Source organism: Onychomys torridus, chromosome 4 (genome assembly GCF_903995425.1).
Source record: "Onychomys torridus chromosome 4, mOncTor1.1, whole genome shotgun sequence".
In the NCBI taxonomy this organism is placed as follows: domain Eukaryota; kingdom Metazoa; phylum Chordata; class Mammalia; order Rodentia; family Cricetidae; genus Onychomys; species Onychomys torridus.
The window spans coordinates 46,274,537-46,298,842 of record NC_050446.1 but is presented as its reverse complement, the minus strand read 5'-3'; the positions used below and the strand labels follow the sequence as shown (position 1 = coordinate 46,298,842).

General features: G+C 42.3%; 1 protein-coding gene across 1 annotated transcript in view; it reads left to right on the top strand.

Annotated features, from left to right (window-relative positions):
* Positions 1–24,306, top strand: part of Lrp2 (LDL receptor related protein 2) — a 148,855-nt gene that overhangs the window by 95,164 nt on the left and 29,385 nt on the right. Inside the window, exons 39-58 of the mRNA XM_036183041.1 lie at positions 820–1,740; positions 1,873–2,038; positions 2,283–2,441; positions 3,254–3,543; positions 4,256–4,459; positions 5,090–5,332; positions 5,702–5,827; positions 6,945–7,067; positions 7,524–7,655; positions 9,221–9,422; positions 12,334–12,629; positions 13,841–14,357; positions 14,791–14,943; positions 15,383–15,553; positions 17,092–17,315; positions 18,643–18,820; positions 20,104–20,300; positions 21,164–21,409; positions 22,386–22,514; positions 23,557–23,673. Of these exons, the coding sequence (XP_036038934.1) occupies positions 820–1,740; positions 1,873–2,038; positions 2,283–2,441; positions 3,254–3,543; positions 4,256–4,459; positions 5,090–5,332; positions 5,702–5,827; positions 6,945–7,067; positions 7,524–7,655; positions 9,221–9,422; positions 12,334–12,629; positions 13,841–14,357; positions 14,791–14,943; positions 15,383–15,553; positions 17,092–17,315; positions 18,643–18,820; positions 20,104–20,300; positions 21,164–21,409; positions 22,386–22,514; positions 23,557–23,673 (4,794 nt within the window). The remainder of the gene's footprint in view (positions 1–819; positions 1,741–1,872; positions 2,039–2,282; positions 2,442–3,253; positions 3,544–4,255; positions 4,460–5,089; positions 5,333–5,701; positions 5,828–6,944; positions 7,068–7,523; positions 7,656–9,220; positions 9,423–12,333; positions 12,630–13,840; positions 14,358–14,790; positions 14,944–15,382; positions 15,554–17,091; positions 17,316–18,642; positions 18,821–20,103; positions 20,301–21,163; positions 21,410–22,385; positions 22,515–23,556; positions 23,674–24,306) is intronic.

The following is a 24,306-nucleotide window of genomic DNA, read 5'->3' as shown; positions in this document are numbered from 1 at the left end:
CTGTATACCCTACAAAGTCTAAAATACTATCTGACACTATTTGACAACCCTGTATTTAAAGGAGATGAGTACCCAGCATCACCACCAGCATCCCATCTCAAGTAGAGATATAACTCAATAAAAAATATTATCAGTTACATATTTAACTTTGCACTAATTTCTCTTTATATATTTTGAGGCAGATTGGGAAACAATGTGTTCATAGTAAAAAATAGTCCAATAACCGATTTTACATGGAACCAGTAATTTAGGATCTAGAATGCTCTACTCATTATACTCCATTTTATAGTACTTCACGTGGAGTGGATTTTGGATTCGATGGCTTTTAGAAAGCCACTGGATAAAAATGTCTACACTGGTTAGGAAGACTTATTAAAGACTACACATTAATCTTGCCTGAAAAGAGATTGGAGAATATGGGTAGCCATCTGAGGTGCTTGTGGCTGTCCTCTGCTTCTTTTATTCCATGATAAAGTATATTTAGAGTCTTTGATATGAATGTTAAAGATTTATACTTTAAGTAGAAGAAGAAAAATTTTAGTAGGAAGTGAACTGTGGTGCTGTGATGCTGACTGTGAATAAGAAAGAAGGTGAAGGTTTTTGAGGAAATGGAAATGTTCTCTAAATTTTCAAGACTACTCTCTTTAATTCCCAAACATGAATGTTTATTTTTATAAGCTTACAACTGAGATTCATTGTCTTGGAAAAGATCACATATACTGTTCATGCCTCAACCTTACATTATTTTATTTGGAAACGATGTACCCCCTTTTTCTTCTTCTTGGTTTTCCATTCATCATCATACTCTATTTTCTGTAGGAAATCTTTATTTCACCAATGCCTTTGTCTATGAAACACTGATTGAAGTGCTACGGATCAATACTACCTATCGCCGTGTTCTCCTCAAAGTCTCAGTGGATATGCCGAGGCATATTGTTGTTGACCCCAAGAATAGATATCTCTTCTGGGCTGACTATGGGCAGAAACCCAAGATTGAACGCTCTTTTCTGGATTGTACCAATAGAACTGTACTTGTTTCTGAAGGCATTGTCACACCTCGGGGCTTGGCAATGGACCACAGCACTGGCTATATTTATTGGGTTGATGATTCCTTAGATATAATTGCCAGGATCCATCTTCATGGAGGAGAATCTCAAGTGGTTCGTTATGGCAGTCGCTACCCAACTCCTTATGGCATCACTGTTTTTGGAGAGTCTATCATATGGGTTGATAGAAATTTGAAAAAAATCTTCCAAGCTAGCAAGGAACCAGGGAATACAGATCCACCAGTAGTGATAAGAGACAATATCAACCTGCTACGAGATGTGACCATCTTTGATGAGCATGCCCAGCCCCTCTCACCAGCTGAGCTTAACAACAACCCTTGTTTGCAAAGTAATGGTGGTTGTTCCCACTTCTGCTTCGCTCTACCTGAACTGTCGACCCCCAAATGTGGATGTGCCTTTGGGACTTTGGAAAATGATGGCAAGACCTGTGCTACCTCAAGAACAGATTTCCTCATCTATGCCTTGAACAATTCCTTGAGAAGCTTACACTTTGACCCAGAAGATCATAGCCCACCTTTCCAAGAAATAAATGTGGGAAGAACTGCCATTGCTCTGGATTATGACCACAAATTTAATAGAATCTTCTACACAGAAAAGCTAAGCTCTGTCCGTGGCCAGATTTCCTATGTCAGCCTGTATACAGGGATCAGCACCCCAATTATCCTACTTTCAAGTAAGTGCACACCAGGTGTAATTTATCTTGGCAGATAGAAGGGGGTCAGCATACTGAATGTTCTCAATGTACTGTGAGATTCTAATATCTTCATGTGAGTATATATGTGTGTCTCTACTTATCTATATCCAGATATAGGGATAGCTGATGGGATTGCCTTTGACTGGATAAATAGAAGAATTTATTACAGTGACTATTCAAACCAGACGATCAATTCCATGGCCGAAGATGGATCTAAGCGTGCTGTGATAGCCCGTGTTTCCAAACCAAGAGCAATTGTAGTAGATCCTTGCCGAGGGTATGCCACCATCTTCTTGATTTATCTGTTTAATTGAGGGTGGAATGGGAACCAGACATCATTTTATGTGCATAGAGAATAATAATAATAATAATAATAATAATAATAATAATAATCTATGAACTTGCACTGAAAGGCGTGGAGTGCTTCTTTACTCACTTACCAATTGATGGTTATTGGCAATTAAAGAATGTCAAGTGGACTTCCTTGTTGTGAATTAATTTTGTCTCTGTTTGTTGACTAGGTACATGTATTGGACTGATTGGGGTATTAATGCCAAAATTGAAAGAGCCACATTGGCAGGAAACTTCCGGGTCCCCATTGTGAACACCAGCCTGGTTTGGCCCAATGGACTCACTTTGGACCTTGAGAGTGACCTTCTTTACTGGGCAGATGCTAGCTTGTAGGTGTCTCTGGATCATGTGGACATTGAAACATAGAGGGAATTACTTAATGTGATGAAAATCTGACAAACCAGAGAGATATTGCCTATTTTATGTTCTAGCTTTGTGACTGTGTCTACGAAAAATTTGTCTGTGTACTAAGTATACTAAGACATCACTAAATGTAACTACAATTATAATGGAATCATTCAATTTCTGACTATTGGCCTCAGATTTGAATAATGTGTCTGTTGGTTTGGGCCCTCTTTTCAAATCAGTCCTTTTTCTCTGGCATGCTTGTATTGTAATTTCACTTGTAATGTAGTTATAGGATGTCTCCAAGTAACCACATTGCAGCCATCCCGATGGAATTTAAGAGATGAAATGATTTTGCTCATTACAGTTGTTTATCTACATGTTATTCCCTTGCAGATTTTGGTCTTGTGATGAAATGTTCTGGTTCTTTTCCTTCATTATCTCATTTGAACCATAGCAGTGATATTTTGTGTCATTCTAAGTAAATTCCTCAAAGCCATCAAGATCAGTAAGGGAAAATAAGCCCTTTTATTTTATTGCTGCATTTCACAGCAGGCCCCAAGCATTATGGAAATCTTTTTGTGGACTGCTCCTGCTTCTAACGTTAGCCTGGCTCTTCCTAAATGATACATGTAGGCCAGAGGGTGAGAAGCAAATAGGACTTCCTATCACCAAGAATATGCATCATCTATGTCTGCCCTCCCTTGAGTAGTCATTGGAGACAGCATAAGTAAGTGCCAGGCCATTATGATTCTTTCTTCATTTTAGTAATTGCTTTTCTTTCTCTTTATTTCAGGCAGAAAATAGAGCGTAGTACTCTCACTGGCACTAACCGCGAAGCCATCGTGAGCACGACCTTTCATGCCTTTGGCTTGACTGTCTATGGCCAGTACATTTACTGGACAGACATGTACACCAATAAAATCTACCGTGCTAACAAATATGACGGGTCGGATCTGATTGCAATGACCACTCGTTTGCCTGTCCAGCCTAGGGGTATTTCCACAGTTACCAAAACCCAGCACCAGCAGTGCAGCAATCCTTGCGATCAGTTTAATGGAGGATGCAGCCATATCTGTGCACCAGGTAAAGGGTTGAGCAGGAACATGAGAACTAGCATAGAGTGACAATAATATCAACAACAATGACATGGGCATGTGGAAGCCTGCAAGGGTATGATTTCCTAGAAGAAAACAAATTGAAATTCTTAATTGAGTGTTATTTATCAGATGGACTGAGGGTTATATTGAGAAGGCTGTGTTGTGGGTTTCAGTTCTCTTGTTTTTTTTTTTTTTTTTTGAGACAAGGTTTCTCTGTGTAGCTTTGATGCCTCTCCTGGAACTCACTCTGTAGCCCAGGCTTGCCTTGAACTCACAGAGATCTGCCTGGCTCTGGCTGTTGAGTGCTGGAATTCAAGGTGTGTGTCACCACCGCCCAGCTGGATTGGTTTTGTAAGGCAGTTTAAGTGGAATCTTGTTGGAGGGAAAGAAGAGTATTCCTGACTTGAATGGGAATTCCATTAATGTATTTTTTTTCTGTTTAGGAGATATTGTTTATAATTTGATGTTTTAGGGTTAAATATGAGGACAGGTTCATGGGACAATGTACTTTCTGGTGTTGTGTCTTTGCAAACTATTCCCTGAGAATCATTGTGTTTAGATGGGTGGTAATTGTTTTTAATGGAAGAACAGCCCAGAAACGTTGACTAGTTGAAAGGTGTTTCATTTCTGAGATGTTGTAAATGCCATTCTGGAAAAGACTAAGAATGGTTCCTATGCTTTGCCTCCCTCTGCTCCAGGACCGAATGGAGCTGAGTGTCAGTGTCCACACGAAGGCAGCTGGTACCTAGCCAATGATAACAAGCACTGCATTGTGGACACAGGCAACCGGTGTGGCCAATCCCAGTTCACCTGCCTCAATGGGCACTGTATCACTGAGGAATGGAAATGTGATAATGACAATGACTGTGGAGATGGCAGCGATGAGCTGGAGTCTGTCTGTGGTAAGCTGCACTCAGTGTTTTCGTTAGGAGCTAAGATGTCATTGTGCAACTGTCTGGCACAAAACCCATTTGTGTGTGGGCGGGTTTTCTGTGAGAGGCAAAAAACGTTCACTCTGATAATACAGGCTGCCTTTCTGTTCAGTTACCTCTGTGTGTATATGAGTAAAAGTCATTAAAATCCTGGCATTAACATTTATGGCCTCTGTATGCACTGGAAATATTTCTTAGACTCAAAGTCTTTCTCTATATAAAACGGAGTGGTCACCAGGGATCTTGTAAGAGAGGAAGCTGTGGGGGCATGACAACATGGCACCATGGGCACCATCATTTCGTTACATTGTTCCTGACTGTCCACCCTTAGTTTTGATGCCAATGGAATAAGACACAGTGGACTTCCAAAGGGTTTGAAGTTACATAGCAGCATGCTTTTGCATGCCTTTCTGTGTTTGAGATGATAAACTCTATAAAAACGAGGTGCCTTTCATTTCTCACTTATTCATTGAAAATAGGTTGCATACAATATTTTGCATCCAGTCTGCCTTGTAGACATTCTGTCCCAGAAGGTAGACAATTTGCAACTCTAGAGGATATGGAAGGACAGCTTCTTTCCATGTCTTTTCTTCCTCCTAGCCTTTCACACGTGCCAATCAACCGCCTTCACGTGTGCCAATGGGCGATGTGTCCCATATCGCTATCGCTGTGATTACTACGATGATTGTGGAGACAACAGCGATGAGGCAGGGTGCCTGTTCAGGAGCTGCAACAGCACCACAGAGTTCGCATGCAGCAACGGGAGGTGCATACCTCTCTCCTCTGTCTGCAACGGCATCAACAACTGCCATGATAACGACACCTCAGATGAGAAAAACTGCCGTAAGTCTATCTTACTCGAGGAGATGAAAATTTTCCATATTGTTTTCTGCAAAAAAAAAAAAAAAAGCTAAGTATTTGCTATACTTAACTAAATGATTTAAGAACTACATCTACCTAATATTTTAATTGTTTACTTAAATGGATGGATCTGTATATATCTGCTAGACTCACCTCATGAACATGTCTGCCACCCCAGAGCCTAGCTGGGAGTCTATTTCCACCGCTCACATGAGCTGTGCCTTTCCGCTCACTTTGAACATGCCTTCCTGGGGTTTGAGCCCTTCCCTGCAGGGGTCTGGTAACATCGACATTGTTTATGATACATTTAGTAGGTCTGTTCCAAGTGTCTATCTGGTTGTCTTTTTAAAGCTCCCCGCACTTGCCCGTCTACACACACAAAATGCCAGACTACAAATATTTGTGTTCCCCGAGCTTTCCTGTGTGATGGAGACAATGACTGTGGAGATATGAGTGATGAAAACCCCATTTACTGTGGTGAGTATGGTAAAAACTGTCTCTCTGTGATTTCAGAGGAGTCACCAGACCTCTTAGAAATGTACTAGCTTTAATAGTAAAAATTGGTCTGCAAGTAGGCCGTTGCTTTAAGATATAAGTGGGAGGCTATGAGAAGTCTCATGCTTCAAGTATGTTTTTCTGGAAACCTGTTATAGTGTCCAAGGACTTTTATCTGTAAAACCCGTGGGCAGAATTGTATACTAAGTTATTTTCTGAACATTATGGTATGATCTTGAGTAACCTAATTTTATTAAAACAATTTCCTCTAAGCAGTGAAAGTCTTTGAGACTATTAGTATAAATATTAGTATAAATTAGCATATTTTAAGTATTTACCAATTCCTCTGATCCCATCCTGAGGAAACCACAGGCCAACATAAAACTCTGCCAGAGCAGTAATCAAGTACAAGAGCAGGAGCAGCAGCCCAAATAACCCAGAATTCAGCCTATAGCATCCCATAGGGATGGGCAGGTTGAAGTCACTGCTTTCCCAATAAGTGTTCACTGGCAAATCCATCAGCTATTATGGACCAGGCAGGGGGAACCTTGTATAGAAGAAGGAAAAGACTTCATTTGGGACAAATATTCATTCTTATGTTTGTATTCACATATTAGAAACTAACATGACCAATAGCTGTGTAAAGTTCAAAGGTAACAGCCTCTCTCTCACCCACCCTAATTTTTAAGTTACAATAAATAGGTAAGAATATTGTGTATTATGATTTAAGAGTTGTGGTGAGGGACAGAATTGGTATTAAAATTATTTTAATAGTTTTAATATAATTCACTTAATTAAAAAGTCAAGCAGGACACGGTGACACACAAACTTTAACTTGGGAGGTAGAGGTAAAAGGATCTCTGAGTTCGAGGCCAGCCTGGTCTACATAATGAGTTCCAGGACTAGAAGGCTGCACAAAGAAACCCTTTCTTGAAAAAGCCAAAATCAAACAAATAAATAATAAACTAAAAAGAAAAGACCCTTCCCCAAGCCCCAGCCTTCCTTTTCTGACAGCAATTAACCAGTTTAAAGATACAGGCAGATGGTCAGCAGATCGGAGCCTGCTTGTGTTCTAATCTTGTGCCTATCCATCCTCCAGCCTTGCAGACATGCCGCAGCACTGAGTTCCAGTGTGTATCATCTCAGCGCTGTATCCCGAGCTTTTGGTACTGCGATGGTGAAGCCGACTGTTCCGATAGCTCGGATGAACCTGACAGTTGTGGTAAGAGTCAGCAACCATTCGAAATATAGGATGTAGTTAGCAACCATGCGAAGTATAGGATGTCGTTAGAGCAACTGGGGCTCCTCTCACTCACCCTTCAAATCCTGGAGCCATTTGGCCAGGTGCTCACCCTCCCTGCTCCTACTCCCAGAAGGGATGCCAAAACCATTGAGTAGGTGTTCATCCAAGAGTGGCTGGTGCAGCGATTGTGATGTGCACCTCACTGGCAGCCTTACTCCACCTTATATTGCTGCACTATAAACCACGCTTGTGTTTTCCCACTACATTTGTAAAGCCATTCGTAAAATCAGTTCAAAGATCAGCTGTGACACTTCATGTATTCCTGATGTATATGTGAGTCAGCTTCTCATTGACATGTACCAGATCTGAACGCCCTTGATAGAGGCTACAAAGCAGACATCCCAGTCTTTCTATTGAGCATTTCTCTCTTTTCAGTTCGGATGGTGAACTCCTGCACAGCTAACCAGTTCCAGTGTGATAATGGCAGGTGCATCTCAAACACTTGGGTCTGTGATGATGATAATGACTGCGGGGACATGAGTGATGAGGACCAAAGGCATCACTGTGGTACGTGAAGGCAGGTTAATTCGCTTGTGGTTGGAGTGTCTGACATCATCACCTTTACAATGATGCAAAATGACTTGGTGCTCATTTTCACTCACATTTGGCTAATGGAAATTCTGACTACATCATCTCTAGAGTAGGTGAAGGGAACTCAGCTGATCACCCTAGAAGCTACAGGGTTGGAAGCTGTAGTATTCATCAGTTCCATTGTTGTTTTTAAGCAATATATTTTGGTCATATTCTTTCTCCTCTAGCCCCACCCCCCCACATTCTCCCAGTTCCAACCCACCCTTAACTGAGATACTATCTGCAATCAATACTCTGATGGAGTGTAAGTAGGCATATCAACACTCCATGGCGGGCTCCATGCCCATGAGTAGTTGGCCAACACAACAAACTCAATGGAATTTTTTGCTTTGTTGGCATTTTTTGTCTTGGTCTTCTGTCTCTTTTGGGTGTTTTGATTTTTTTAAAAAAATTTGTTTATTTCTTTTTTTTTTCTGTTTGAAAGAGAACACAAAGTTGTGGGTACGGACATGGGTAGGATCCAAGAGTGGCTTGGGGAGGGGAAAATGTGATCAAAATATATTATATGAAAAAATTATTTTTTGGTTTATTTTTATGACAGAGTTTCTCTGTGTAGCCTTGGCTGTCCTGGAACTCATTCTGTAGACCAGGCTAGCCTTGGACTCACAGTGATCCTCCTGCCCTTGCCTCTCATATGCTGAGATTAAAGGCATGTGCCACCACCACCCAGCCAAAAATTTATAAAAAACTAATTTAAATTTAAGGAAAGAATGGATATTATACCCATACTGTTGGTGCCACATTTCTTATTGCCAGCAAAACATCTAATTGCTGCCTGAGGAATTTCAGCATCGTGTCTTTCCTTTTGAGAAGAACAAGGACAGAGCTTCCTGAAGCTTGGCATTTGATAGTGAACTTGTAACCACAGCTCTACATTTCCCTCTGCCACTGATGACTTACTGGAATGATTTTCTCTTTTTCTTTTATGTCTTGTTTGTGGTGGGATTGGATAAGGCATTAATGATTCTGAATCAGTATGTCACCTCCTTGTGCCATACCATCTGACATCTCTGATCTTCCTTAACCCTGCTCTTCATTTGGGAGGTTTTGCTATATGTATTGAAAAGCTACAGCTTCAGAGGAGAAAGATCTGTCTTTGTGTATCCTTCTGGCTGTCTGACTTTGAGATATGCAGTTAGCCAGTTTCTCACCATCAAATTGGTACTCATATATTAATCTCGTTTTGTTCATGTATGATTACACAGTAGAATATGAATCATGTTGTCAAAATAAAAGATATTTGTTCAAATTTTTGAAATGGGTGTGAGTTTTTGAAGAAATATTATGGGAAAATATGTTTTTGTGTAAATCTTATTGAAAACTAAGTGGAGTTTTTCATGTTGATGCTTCTCTGGAAATGCAGACTCACATGACTTGTCTGTCCTCTTTATTCTTGTTTCTCTTCACCCATCAGTGTGTTAAAGATTAGAAGACAAGAGAATTTCTGATCTTTGAGAGAGTCTCATCTGCTTTGATTTCAGAGCTTAGAAATTGCTCCACTTCCCAGTTTGCCTGTAGAAACAACAGACCTCCACATAGGAGGTGCATTCCCCAATCCTGGGTTTGTGATGGTGATGCAGACTGTGTTGACGCCCTTGATGAGCTGCAGAACTGCACCAGAAGAACCTGCTCTGGAGGAGAATTCACTTGTGCAAATGGACGGTGTATCATGCAATCATTCAGGTGACCTGTGGTTCATACATTTCCCTATTAGGCAGAGTGTTCACAGGGCCTAGTGCCCATGACACTATCCTAGAAAATGTTTGAAATATTTTGAAATTCAGGCTTAAAAAATATTTTAATATGCAACATTAATATACCATATTGATATGGTTGTTTATGTATTTTATGGGTGATGTGACCCAAGAAGACCCTAGGGTTCATGAAAGCCATCTTATGGCCTTCCACCCACAGAGTGGCGGGAAAACGAATGGGTCAGGTTGACATGTGCCTCCTCTTGTGGCTTGGTTATAACAACATTCCCTCTCTTTGCTTTCTGTTGTGAGAAAAATAACAGCTCCAACAAGTGCAGCTTGGCTCAGGGCCAAGGTCAAGGCATCTATAATTGTAGAACATCAGGTGGGAAGGGCCAAAGCTTCTGAAAGTCTTTTTCCTTTTTAAGTTGGAAATACAGATTTTCATGCAGAACATTTAAAATTCTTAACACTGTGTATCTTAAACAGATTCAGCTCAGAGCTTACTGTTTTTTGGGGGAAATTCTGTCATTTCCTGTGGTGTGGTTTCTTACCACTTTATCCTAATGGGTCTCTTCACATGAATTTTGTTTTTATAGTGTGCAGCCTCTTCCTACCCTATGTAGTAGTAAATCTTTGACTATAGAGAGAAGTCCAGAAGGGACTAATAGAAGCCTCAATCAAAATAAAACAGCCTTGCAAGGAGTTTGCTAAAGGGAGAAAGTATGCAATGCTATATAACTTTCCGAGATGAATGTAGATAGTAGGCATCTGTGAGGTCGAGGCCAGCCTGGTCTACAGAGTGAGTTCCAGGATAGCTAGGGCTACACAGAGAAACTCTGTCTCAAAAAACCAAGGGCGGGGGGAACCCACATGAAAAATAAAAGAAATAAAAACCAATTTGGATATGTTGAGCTGAAAGAAGAGATATTGTGTCCACTAGGTAGTTTAAAAGCACAGGGGTTATTGAGAGCACTAGGAACCATCAGACTAGGGAAAAAGATGGAAAGCTCAGAGTTGCAGACGCAGGAGTAATTTGTGTCAGTGGCAGATGCTGAGTGAGGTATGTCCGGTATAAAGTGTGGCAAAGATTTACATAGTACGGCATCTTGAAGAGGAAAAATGGTTAAGTCACGTGCTATGAAGGTTGAAAATTACCAGCAGGGTCTTAGCATACTGAGCAGTGAATGACAGCAAGTAGGGACAGACAGAAAGTGTATTTGTGGCCCGAAGCCCAGACAGCATCACTCTACTGGGACAGTTTGGGTCCAGGTGCTTCTTTGGTAGTGAAGCTGCATTTATTTCATAAGCTTTGTTTACACTGAATTGGTAGGGCTGTGATATGTAAATTGTTAATTGGGTAGTGACCATGAGTCATCTTCCTATCTGGTTAAGGGTTAACTCTCCGGCCATTTCTATTCTAGTAAGTAGTCAGTACGATTGCTCTTAGATGTGACTATGTTCCGAAAACCCGGGGCTTTGTTTTGATCAGACTCTGGGTTGTCTCTTGCCTCCCTTCCTGAGCTCTGCCTTTGTCATCACTGTCATCCCCCTGCCTCCTTACCCTGGGTTACTCCTCTTCCCTTCTTTCTTTTCTGTTTTCTTTGCATTTCCTTATTTCTCTCCTTCTGAATCGCTTTTGCCATTGCTATAGCAGAATAAGAAAGAAACAAAGCAAACCAAGATAAAGTTCCCTGGAAACCCAAGATATTAGGCCCCCAGTTCTGTCTATCTGAGTGACTTCAGCAGGGAATGTACATCCTCCTGCTTGGCAGAGTGTGTCCCTCCATTTGGCACTGTGGGGCAGGGATAGTTTTCTTCTCGCCACACTGCAATGGTGTTTGGCCATACTGAGTTACAGCAGGAATCCTTACTGGAACAATGGAATGCAATTATGTCTGAAAATCTGGTGATTTGCTTCGATTCCACATCCCTCCTGAGTCAGAAGTAAACTAGATAAAGGAAAACATTGTTGTCTCAGATCATTTGGGAATTATTTTTGAATTTCTGGAATGTCAAGTGGGCTAAGCCGGTTTGCTTTGACCAAGGCTTTCTTCACAGATCTGTGCATACATTTTCAGTCTAATTGTATTGGCAGCACTCCAGGCTTGTGCATGGCAGTTCTAGTTAGCAGACATGGTCAGTACACAGTGGTAAAATTGAGTAGGTTCACCTTCGGTGCCTTCGTATCTCATGATACTCTGCCCCTAGCTCCTTACCCTCTTTCTATTGTTTAATGAATTATCAAATATTATCATTGTCCATATTTATCCTAAATTCTTTTATACATTTGACCAAGTGTTACCATGACCCCATTCAGTAAGCATGGCTTTTTATGGGTTCTTAGGATAATCTAAAAAATATAGACCAGTGTGGCTCATGCTATCTCAGGAAACTGAGTCATCCTTAGGAACATGGGAATGTTAGGTATCAGAATTAGGACTACAACATACACTCTTGCTTTTCCAACACTTTTTGCTAATTAATCTGCTGGCTTTCATCTCCTTCCCATTACCATAACTAACTCACATATCTTCACAGGTGCCAGTAGAATTATATGAAGGGTTCTGCCATTGCAAACATTACCCCTGTGGGAAGATAGATGTTCTTTAAAGACACATTATCCAACTACAATTTTATAGGACACAGACTTCATGCTAAGGACTTCTATACAACATGTCTATCTGGGATAGTCCCAGTGTCCACAAACTCCCCCATGAGCTACTAATGTATGAATCATGTTGATTTGCCCTATTTGTTATGAAGTCATTGGCATGAAAGGAAGTGGTATAGGGAGCTGGAGATTGGTGGGCTAGATGACTATTTTGTAGGTAGAGGGCTAAGGCATTGTGATCTTGTTAAAATGGTCAACATGGTCCTGCGTCTCATCCATAACACAGGTGTGACCGGCGTAATGACTGTGGGGACTACAGTGACGAGCACGGCTGTTCATACCCACCCTGCCGTGCAGATCAGTTCACCTGTCAGAATGGGCGATGCATCTCTAGGATGTTTGTCTGTGATGAAGACAATGACTGCGGAGATGGGTCGGATGAGCAGGAGCACCTATGCCACACCCCAGAACCCACATGCCCCCCTCATCAGTTCCACTGTGACAACGGACACTGCATCGAGATGGGGAAAGTCTGTAACCATGTGGATGACTGTTTGGACAACAGCGATGAAAAAGGCTGTGGTGAGTCCAGGATGGAGAGGGACTATGTAGATCCTCACGATCCTTTACAGTCTCTCAGGACTTTCCAATCTGTCTTCTATGCAGAACTTACAAAAAAGTTACTGTTGCTTCCATTCTAATAGGCAAAGGGTTTTCGGTATACCAATATCCAGGGTGTCCTTTGAGAAGGTTGCACACTAAGGCATCCAGACTCATAGCCAGCAGGATTCCTAGCAATCTAGTATACATTCTTCCTTTGACAAACAATAACCCAGCACATGGCTGGCAACTGAATTATGTAGGGTTATGTGCAAACCAGCAGTAGAAGCCGACTTGATTGGATCATGGGTTTTGCACCTGTCATTCATTAATAAGTATGTCTTCTTCTGGTGTAGAACAGGTAGGCTTGGCCAGCTGTATACCTATCTTTGAGCTTATCCCACCCCATAAGGCAAAGGTGTACACTGCACCGGTAGCTTGTGATTCATCAGGGTGTGAGCAGCACACCTGAAATGGAAGATGTTACAAGTGAGCACGCTGGGCCCTCTCTTGTTTTCAGTTCCTTCTCTTGCCCTTTTTTAAAGCTTACTCTGAGAACTGGGTACAGTGGCTTGGGACTAATGTCCCAGCTGCTTGCGAGACTGATACAAGATGATAACTTTAGCTTAGGAGCCCAAGAATATGTCAGTTTAAAAGTACTAGTTGTAGTAATTGTCAATCTGTGGTGAAGGGCTAAGCTGGGTAAAGTGTGCTGAATATCCTATAACTTTGTTTAGATGACAGACTAGAAAAATCTATGGCTTCTATTAATGCATACCATACTGTTAATACACATATAGACATGCATGTATGTGTATGATTTGAATATTTAGAAGTTTCAATTGTGTTGTAAACTTTGAAAAGAAAGTTTACTGTGTTGCACAGAAATTAACAGCCTTATTAGACTTGAAACATTTAACTTATTTTTTTCCTCAGCGTTATCCAAGTGAGTTTGATTATAGAAACCTAATCAGACATTCTGTAAATGATGGGCAAGAAAAGATTAAGCTAGGGAGGAAGTAGAAAAATTACTGACTTCTGAGTATGTGGTCTCTTTGAAAATCCCAGCATCCTTTCTTCTTTCATTATGATTTGCTAAGAATTGGCACTATCTAGTAGGAATACTGATTTTGAGTGTAACTGTGGGCCCAAGGCTGATAGTTTAGATTCTAGGAAGTGTCTTTTGTCTGCAGGCATTAATGAGTGCCTGGATTCTTCAATCAGTCGCTGTGACCACAACTGTACCGACACCATAACCAGTTTCTACTGCTCCTGTCTCCCTGGGTACAAGCTCATGTCTGACAAACGTACTTGTGTGGATATCGATGAATGTGAGGAGTCGCCCCAACTCTGTAGCCAGAAGTGTGAGAACGTAGTAGGCTCCTACATTTGTAAGTGCACTCCTGGCTACATCCGCGAGCCGGATGGGAAGACCTGTCGCCAGAATAGTAACATCGAGCCCTATCTCATCTTTAGCAACCGTTACTATCTGAGAAACTTAACTACAGATGGCACATCTTACTCTCTGATTTTGCAAGGACTGGGCAATGTTGTGGCCCTGGACTTTGATAGAGTAGAAAAGAGGCTGTACTGGATTGACGCAGAGAAACAAATCATTGAGCGGATGTTTTTGAATAAGACAAACAGGGAGACGATCATAAGCCACAGATTACAGCGTGCTGAAAGTCTGGCTGTGGATTGGGTCAGCAGGTAAGAAAAGAACTTTTGGTATGGGTTCCTACCTTCTTCTGAGGACAAGGTTTCTTTGCTCACCACTGCATATACCAGGCTCACTGTCTACATCAGGACACTGGGATTGTAGAAGTGTACTGCTCTGTCTATCTATGCTGTATGTGGCTTCTGAGGACTCAGATCCTACTTATCCAACAAGCCATCTCTCCAAACCATGCAATTTGTAAAAACGTTAAAAATCCTAATGTTTTTCAGGCCAATTGGTCTTTTCAACTGGAGTATGTAGAAACATTTAATAGCTTTTCCTGCTTCCCTGCAACCTCTTTTGTTTGGGAAAAGTGCCTGTAACAGCTGTATGTGTGAATGAATCTCAAGAGGCTTGGATAGGAAAATGGGCTGTATGCGTAAAAATAAAGTAGGTCTAATGGTAAGCCCTGTCTCTCCATTGCAGAAAACTGTATTGGTTGGATGCCATCCTGGATTGCCTGTTTGTCTCCGACCTTGAAGGTCGACACCGCAAAATGCTAGCCCAGCACTGTGTGGATGCCAACAATACCTTCTGCTTTGAAAATCCCAGGGGACTTGTCCTTCATCCTCAAAATGGGTATTGCCCCTCCGTCATTTTGTTCCTCCTCTCTATGTATTCATCCACCTGTTCCTGTAGCTACTTAACGACCAATGTCTCTCTGGGATCTGTTCTCTTTTTTTCCTGCTTGGTGAACGGGTCAGTGCAATGAGTAGTGTGGCTCATTCAGATGACATTCATCAGCTGCACTCTTTGTAATGACAGCATTTTTCATATTTTGAGTTGCATGCATGGAACATTGCGATAGATGTTTCTTCAGTGGACTCCCTATATCAAAGCCATGGAAATCCACAATTGTCCATTTTTGATGACCACCATCCTTATTGCTGTGGATACTTTTTGCCAGTTCTATTTCCTTTCAAAGAGACTCTGTGGGATGGAAACTTCATTTCTCTAAATAGAGTACAGCTATATCTTTTGGCTTCAGGGCCTGAGCCTTCTGTGTTTGCTTCCACAGGCATGTCTACTGGGCAGACTGGGGTTCTCGAGCATACATTGCGAGAACTGGCATGGATGGAGCTAATAAGTCTGTGATTATCTCTACCAAGATAGAATGGCCCAATGCCATCACCATTGATTACACCAACGATCTCTTGTATTGGGCAGATGCTCACCTGGGTTACATCGAGTATGTACCTTGAAAAATAATCAAACTGAGTAACTAATTATGAGCTCTCTTCTTTCTTGTAAGACATGGTCTCATGTATACCAGATTGGCCTCAAGCTTTCTTTGTAGCTAGGGATGACTTTGAACTTCTACTGATTGAGCTATATCCTTAGTCTGAGCTCACACTACCTACAGGCAAATGCACAGAGCTCTATAGAAATGAGCAGAAAGAGGATGATTAGTGTTTGTAGCTATTGCCTGTCTAGAAAGTGAGGATAGGATGACAAGAGGCTAGTGAGCTGCCTCAGCAATTCAGAGAGTGTCTTCGTACAGGACTGGGTTTACTTCTTCCTAGTGCCCATATGGAATGGCTCACCGTCCCCTGTAACTCCATCTCCAGGGGATTTGATGCCTCTGCCTCTGAAGGCATCTGCATACTGCATATACCTAAACTTCACACACACACACACACACACACACACACACACACACACACACACACACATCTAGGTAACAATAAGAGAATGATGCTCATCTTAGGAAATCAGGTAGGACCAGCACAAAAGATTATTAACCCATAATAACCACATCACAGCTAGGAACTGGTGATTTGTCAATAATTATGGTTATTCCAATTTTTGAGTCTAGCTTTTAAGTGTTTGTCATTTAAGTTTAGTTGTGGCTTTCATTAGAGATTCAGAGGGATAGAATTTTCTTTTTTATATCCAGGGCCTTGGGCTTGCTAGGCAAGCGCTCTACCACTGAGCTAAATCCCCAACCCCAAGAATTTAAAAAAAAATATATATATATATATTTTGGAGACAGTGTTTCTCTGTAGCTTTGGAGCCTGTTCTGGACTAGCTTTGTAGACCAGGTTGGCCTCAAACTCACAGAGATCCGCCTGCCTCTGCCTCCCGAGTGCTGGGATTACAGGTGTGCGCCACCACCGCCCGGCTAATATATAATTTTTTATTAAACAAAGATATTCTTTTCTTTTACATTCTAACTCCTGTTCCCCCTCCCTTCTCTTCTGCTCCCCCCACCTACCCTCATTCCACCTCTATCCCTCCTTATATAGAGAGTAAGGCCTCCCTTGGGTAGTCAACACAGGCTGCTATATCATGTTGGGGATAGACTTGGTCCCTCCCTCCTTCATCAAGGCTGAGAAAGGCATCACACCACAGGCGATGGTTTGTGTACCTGGGGTAAGCCCTGGTCCTATTGCCAGGGGATCCAGAAACATATCAAGCCACACAACTTTTGCCCCCATTTGGAGGGCCACATTTGGTCCCATGCAGGCTCCCCAGCTGTCAATCCAGAGTCCATGAGCTCCCATTAGCTTGGGTCAGCTATTTCTGTGATTTTTCCCATCATGATTCTCAATCCCCTTACTCTTATAATCCTTCCTCCCTCTCTTCAACTGAACTCCTGGATCTTGGCCAAATGCTTGGCTGTTTAGAGGGATAGAGTTTTCTTAATTGATGGGTTCACTCACTGATCTTGGAGGCCATTCAGAAGAGAGGGGTTACTTACTTACACCTTGTTCTTCTTGCCACCAGGTTCTCTGACTTGGAGGGCCACCATCGCCAAACAGTGTATGATGGAACCTTGCCTCACCCCTTTGCTATCACCATTTTTGAAGACACTGTTTATTGGACAGATTGGAATACAAGGACAGTTGAAAAGGGAAACAAATATGATGGGTCAGATAGAGCAGTGCTGGTGAACACAACACACAGACCCTTTGACATCCACGTTTACCATCCATACAGGCAGCCGATTGGTGAGTAGGTGATGGTAGACTTGGGTGCAGTTGCTTTATAAAACATGATTTGTAGGAAGCTCATTGATATTTGGTTGTTTTTTTGAGACAGGGTTTCTCTGTAGCTTTGGATCCTGTCCTGGAATTGACTCTGTAGAGATCTGCCTGTCTCTTCCTCCCAAGTGCTGGGATTAAAGATGTGCACACCACCATCCAGCTCATCGTTACTTGTTAATGTTTTCTTTGAAACACATTTTGAGAATTAAGAGAAGTTCATTCCCTACTCACAAATCAAATTTATAGTTTGTAGTGTTGGGATAGAACCTAGGGCCTTGTGCATCCTAGATAAGTATGCTACCATTGAGCTGTGCATCAAGCTCTTAGCTTTTTAGATTAGGTATGTAGCTCATGCTGGCCTTGAACTGACAGTTCACTTGACTATGCATCCTAAGTGAACTATAGGCATTCCCATAGTTAGTATTTTGGTGGGAGGACTGTTGTATTTTAAGGTGAGTTAAATAATTAACCAAGTTCATCCCTAAATACTTTGAAAAATGGGGACATTCAGTATGCAATTGTAATCCCTTTAATAGCTATCCTTAATAATGAAGGCAAGTTTAAAAGGAAATTGTAGTCATTATGAAATAGTGTCTGCATATGACAGCATGTTTTGTATCACACAAAATAACGGTGACTGGAAGGGCATGTGTTTTCCTTTGTGAACTTTTATTCTACTTCATGCAGTTAAAATTAATTAATACTTTAGAAATAATCCAGAAAAGATTTGGAGTATACTTTCAAGGGGACAGGTTGGCCTTTCTGGGTTCACTTTGTAGTGAGGTCTTGTTAAAAACATCTGACAAATTTAGGAGGGAAAATGAGAATCATCAGTATTCTTTGTCAGTATTCAGTATTTCTTTCTGAATGCTAATATTCTTCAGATGGTCTTAGTGGAAGTAAGTTAATCTTTGTTTACAAGCGATGACCAAGAAAGTTAAGATACTGCAAAGCCTATCCATGAGTGCTTCTGGTGTCCCAACTTCTGCTGTCTAAGTCGTTAGGATGAAGGGGGAATTGACAGTGTCTGCTGAGTGAGATTTCAACTCAGGGTTGAAACCTGGCACATGAAGGCAAGCTGTGCTCTTCTTTCCCTGTTACTCATTTCCCAGGACTTGGAGAAACATCAGAACTGCTATTGGTCTTAGTTAAACATTGGGAAAACGATAAAACTAATAGCTTTCTTTGAGTTAGGAAGTAATCAATTCCATGTGCAGCTTTGTGTGCAGCGAACTGGTATTTGACACTCAAAGCAAATGATCATGAGTGCATGCTCTCTTCCCTCTCACAGTGAACAATCCTTGTGGGACCAACAACGGTGGCTGTTCTCATCTGTGCCTCATCAAAGCAGGAGGGAAAGGCTTCACCTGCGAGTGTCCAGATGACTTCCAGATTGTGCAGCTGAGAGACCGAACACTTTGTATGCCCATGTGCTCCAGCACACAGTTCCTGTGTGGTAACAATGAAAAGTGAGGCGCCTTTCCCCCCTTGCACATTGCTTACCTCCCCTTGGACAAACATTGACCTTTGAGGTTATGGAGAGTTGGGTAGGGAGTTTTCTGATTTTTGAGATGAATTTTTGTTGTGTAGCTCATATTGGCTTAGATAGGGCTCGTTATGTAGCTCAGGCTGGCCTGAGACTCAAAGCAATCTATGTTAGGATATGGGACCCTTTGGATATATAAGTGGTCTAGCTGAATTCTATTTTTAATTTCAGAAACTTCCATCCTGGCCATATTAGATTACAGCCCCACCAGCAGTAAATTAAGGCTCTGAAAGTTTTCTCAGGTCCCGAGTTCCTCGGGTCCTACCCAGCTCCACAGTCCCTCAGCTGCTCATAAAATAATCAATCAGAGGCTTAATATTATTTACAAACTGTGTGGCCATGGCAGGCTTCTATCTAGCTCTTATATCTTAAATTAACCCCTTTCTATTAATCTGTGTTTTGCCACATGTTCTGTGGCTTTACCAGTCTGCTGGCATGTTGCTCCTTGGGCAGCAGGCTGACTCTGCCTTTCTCTTTCCTGTCTCTCTCCTTGGATTTCCCGTCTGCTTCTAAGCCGCCCTGCCATAGACCAAAGCAGTTTACTTATTAACCAATGGGAACAACATATGTTCACAGCATACAGAAAGACATCCCCAGCAGGGCTCTTCTCTCCCCAGTACTTACCAGTATTTTTTGTCTGGTTTCTTGATGATAGCCATGCATTTCCATTTCCCCCATGCAAATCCCAGGGATTTTGCTTATTAGCTATGTATTGTTTTCTCTTTTGGGAACTGTCTGTTCATTTCTTTAGTCCATTTGTTGATTGCCATTTTTGCTTTTTGGGTGTTGGCAGTTCATTGTAAATTTTGGGTATTCTGAATTAGAGCTGATAAAGAGTTTTTCCCATTCTGTGGACTATCTAAAGAGAAATTATCTCCATTTTTTCCCCTATTTGTTTAAGCTCAATTTGTGGTCCATGATGTGATCAATTTTGGAGAAGCCTCCATGTGACTTTAGCAAATATCTGTCACGACATAAGTACTCAACTATCCTCAGAGCCTCCCAGCTTTCCAAAATCTACTGAAATGTCTTCTTTCATATGGGTAGACAATCTCAATCACTTACTTCTAAAAGGATAGCTCAAAACTCCATCCCTTCCCCTCCCCCACTGCTTGGACCTCAGGGTCTAATTCATTTCTGCATGTGGATATTGCTCATGCCGATGGCCCCCGGTGCGTTTTGACAGGATTTGCTTTCTTTGTGCAGGTGCATCCCCATATGGTGGAAATGTGATGGACAGAAAGACTGCTTAGATGGTTCCGACGAACCAGATCTGTGCCCACACCGCTTCTGCCGTCTGGGACAGTTCCAGTGCCGAGATGGTAACTGCACAAGCCCCCAGGCCTTGTGCAATGCTCGCCAGGACTGTGCTGACGGCTCTGATGAAGACCACGCCCTCTGCGGTATGCAGGCTTCCTTTCGGCCCTCTTTGCCCATCTGTAGTTGATTCTGTAGAATCAACCCAAAATCTGGTTCAAAAATTTTGGAGAAAAGTTAGGGCCCATCCTGTGTGTGTATATATATATATATATTTTGGTTTTTCAAGACAGGGTTTCTCTGTAGCTTTGGAGCTTGTCCTGGACTCCTGTATCTATTTAAATAGAGGTTTTATTGTGAACTTTTAGGGTCAATAGTAGGCTGTCTGGATGGGTGGTTTTCCAGGATGTGCTAGCACAGAATTCTCCTTGAGCTGACATTGAGAAAGAAGTCAGGGGCACCTGTTCATCTTAAATGAGGGCTATATTTTATTTTTTATTAAAAAGGCACCTCAGCACATCAAGAATAGCAATATCCTGGGTAGTGGTGGTGGTGGCACACACTTTTAATCCCAGCAGAGGCAGGAGGATCTCTGTGAGTTTGAGACCAGCCTGGTCTACAGAGTGAGTTCAAGGTCAGCCAGGGCTACATAGAGAAACCCTGTCTCAAACAACAACAACAACAACAACAATAATAAATAAAAATAATAAACTTAGAAGACCATTAAAGGATAAAACAGAGTTGGGAGAATGTGTTTAGCACCTGGCTGGCCCCCTATTCTGTGTGAAGGAGAAAAAAAAAAGAAGATGTGTAAGAGCTAAGAATCTAACACGAGTCTATTAGTTATTCTAATGAGGACAGCTGTCCATATAGTGGTCCTTGTTAGCAATAAAGACACTGAATGTAAACTCAGTGAAAGGAAGTGAAGATAGAATTCTCTAGATTCCACCCAGTGTGAACTGGGCGTGCCCTTTCTTGACAGCTTCTCAACCAAATGCCTTGTTTGCAGAGCATCACCGGTGTGAAATCCATGAGTGGCAGTGTGCCAACAAGCGTTGCATCCCAGAGGCTTGGCAGTGTGACTCAGTGAATGACTGCCAGGACAACTCAGATGAAGACAGTTCGCACTGTGCCAGCAGGACCTGCAAACCCGGCCAGTTCAGGTGTAACAATGGCCGCTGTATCCCGCAGAGCTGGAAGTGTGATGTAGACAATGATTGTGGAGACTATTCAGACGAGCCTATCCATGAATGCAGTGAGTTCGCTGGGGTGGGCCATGCAAAACCAGAGCTAGGAGGCAAGCGGGTGGCCCCTCCGCCTCAGCCCAAGGGTACCGTACCTTTCTTGTCTTCCCTTGCAAACTCCATCACTGCTAGATAAAGCGTAGTTGAGTGGCTTTTATTTGTAACCAGACCCCGGCTATACCTCCCCAGCATGGCACTAAGTGTCATGTGGAACACGATAATAACAAGGTATATGGAGCCCTTTCTCCACACTGAGATCAGGAACCTGAGGCTTAGCCATTTTATAGGTAAATAAAGTGAGGCTTACAATGGTCACAAATACCACAGAACTAGCATTTCAGTTCAGGGATTTCACTTCAAACTAGATCCATGCTCTGTCTTAGTTATGGTTTCATTGCTGTGAAGAGACACCATAACCACTTATAAAGGAACTCTTATAAAGGAAAACATTGAATTGGGGCTGGCTTATAGTTCAGAATTTTAGTTCATTATCATCACTGAGGAAAGCCTGGCAGCACACAGGCAGACACGGTGTTGGGAAAGTAGCATAGAGTTCTATGTCTGGATCTGTAAGCAGCAGGAAGAGAGATCGATATTGGTCCTGGCTTGACTTCTGAACGGTCAAAGCCCACCCTCATGACATACTTCCCCCAACAAGTCCACACCTCCCCAGTTAATTGTGCCTCTTTTTATGGACCTGGATGCCATTTTCATTCACACCACCATATCCCCCTTCCACTCCAAACTACACCGCCAACACTAATGAATGGTACTGAGATAGCAGGAAAAGTCAGGGCTCCGTTGTTCCCCTCGGGTTGAACAGAGAACACCTAACCCAGACGCCGGTTGCCAGCGTCTGCTTTGTGGTCACATGGTAACTGTTGACGGACCCGGTCCTCTGTGTGACCGCAGTGAGGAGCCTTCTGGTGCTGTTTCCAGCAGGGCTGGTACTCCCATCCATCCTCATTCCTTGCTGTCTTCCTTCAGTGAGTGCTGCTTATAACTGTGACAACCACACGGAATTCAGCTGCAAAACCAACTACCGCTGCATCCCGCAGTGGGCAGTGTGCAACGGCGCGGATGACTGCCGGGACAACAGTGATGAGCAAGGCTGTGGTAGGAGGGGCTCCGGGGGTGGGAGGGGCGGTGGGCTGCCAGTGCCAAGTGCCGCTGGCTCTCAGACGGAGGGATTTCCCATGTTTAGAGTGATTGGGGGAACTGCACTCATGTCATCTTAAATGACATCTGGTCCCAAAGCATGCAATAAGTTAAAGAAGATATCATTAAGATGTTAGGAGCCCTTTTAATTTTCCCAGATGTAGAATTAGTATTCATACATGACAGGCTTAAATAGCTTGTCTGATCTCACAGACGGCAGAAGGTACAATATACCTCCAAAGAGAGGTTTCCAAATCTGGATGTATTATTTCATGACCATCATATTCTGAGTGTCTTTGTGATTTGTTTGTTTGTTTGTTTGTTTTTTGTTTTTTCGAGACAGGGTTTCTCTGTGTAGCTTTGCGGCTTTCCTGGAACTCACTTGGTAGCCCAGGCTGGCCTCAAACTCACAGAGATCCGCCTGCCTCTGCCTCCCCAGTGCTGGGATTAAAGGTGTGTGCCACTACTGCCCGGCTTTTTGTGATTTTTATAATCATCTATTGGGCAGCTGTAGTCACTCTGGCAGCATGGAAATAATTCATGGACAAAAGACCAAATAAATGAATAGAAATTGTCAAAATTATGAACATACTGTCTCACCAAAGTGTCTGAGTGTACATTGTTTGGAAGAGAAAAAATAATAATGTGTTATTTTAATACTACCAGATCTAAACCCACTGAAGGCAATGTAATAGAATGTTCCATTGACTCCATTTAAGCCCCTGACAATGTTTTAGCTTTTTGTTGCCAGTTATAAACTTGATACCATAAGGGCCAGTCACAGTGCCCCATGTCTCTCTTCTACATAGTGATACCCTGGCTTAACCACCCCCACTCCCCACCAAAGGTAATGAATTTATTTTCCAGATAAGGAACGGGTTAGGGTTAGCTCCCAGAGGCCATCCCTGTGTCTGGGAGCTTCACGAATATGGAGACAGACTGTATCATAAGGAAGCTGTGGCCTTGGCGGTACAGTCTTGAAAATGATTGTGCTTTGCAGAGGCGGTACCATGTAGTCCTGGGAATTTCCGATGTAGAAATCACCACTGCATCCCTCTCCGCTGGAAGTGTGATACCCATGACGACTGTGGAGATAATTCAGATGAGGAAAGCTGTGGTGAGTGCTCAGGATTCTGTGACTCTGTGAGCCACCAGGGCTGGCATGTCCGTTTGTAAGAATCACTACTTTGCATCCTCAGAGGGTGGGGTATCAAGTTCTTTGGGCAATGGAAGTACGTACCTTCCTTCTGAAATGCTTTGGGAGAAGGTATTTGTGAAGGGGTTAGTTTTGATCAAGTCGACTTTTGGTCTGTGGCACTTATTTTCTCAACACAAATGAGGTGATTTCTGACAAAAGATAAATAAGAAAACCAAAAGAAGTAAAGTAAGAAGAGGTGCTTGCCCGAAGGACCTGCGTTGAAAGCCTTTCCCCCAATGTGGTCCTATTATCAGGGGAAAGAGTATTTCTCCTCTTTGCATGGTCATTCCTGGAATAGGTAATTCTTTTAGTAGAAGATGTAATAACTACTAGAAACGAGACCCAGGGGAGGAATCCACAGGTCTAGATCACACTACACCCGGTATCCAGTTTTGAATAATAAGGTGTGTTTGGAATAAGCCCTACCTGAGTACTTAACACTGGCTCCTGATACGTTTTCAATTTCAAGTTTCTGTTTTTAATTATATACTTTTCAGCTTTAAAATAAGTCTTCAGCTTGACTAGAGGCAATTGAGAGAATTAGGGTATTGA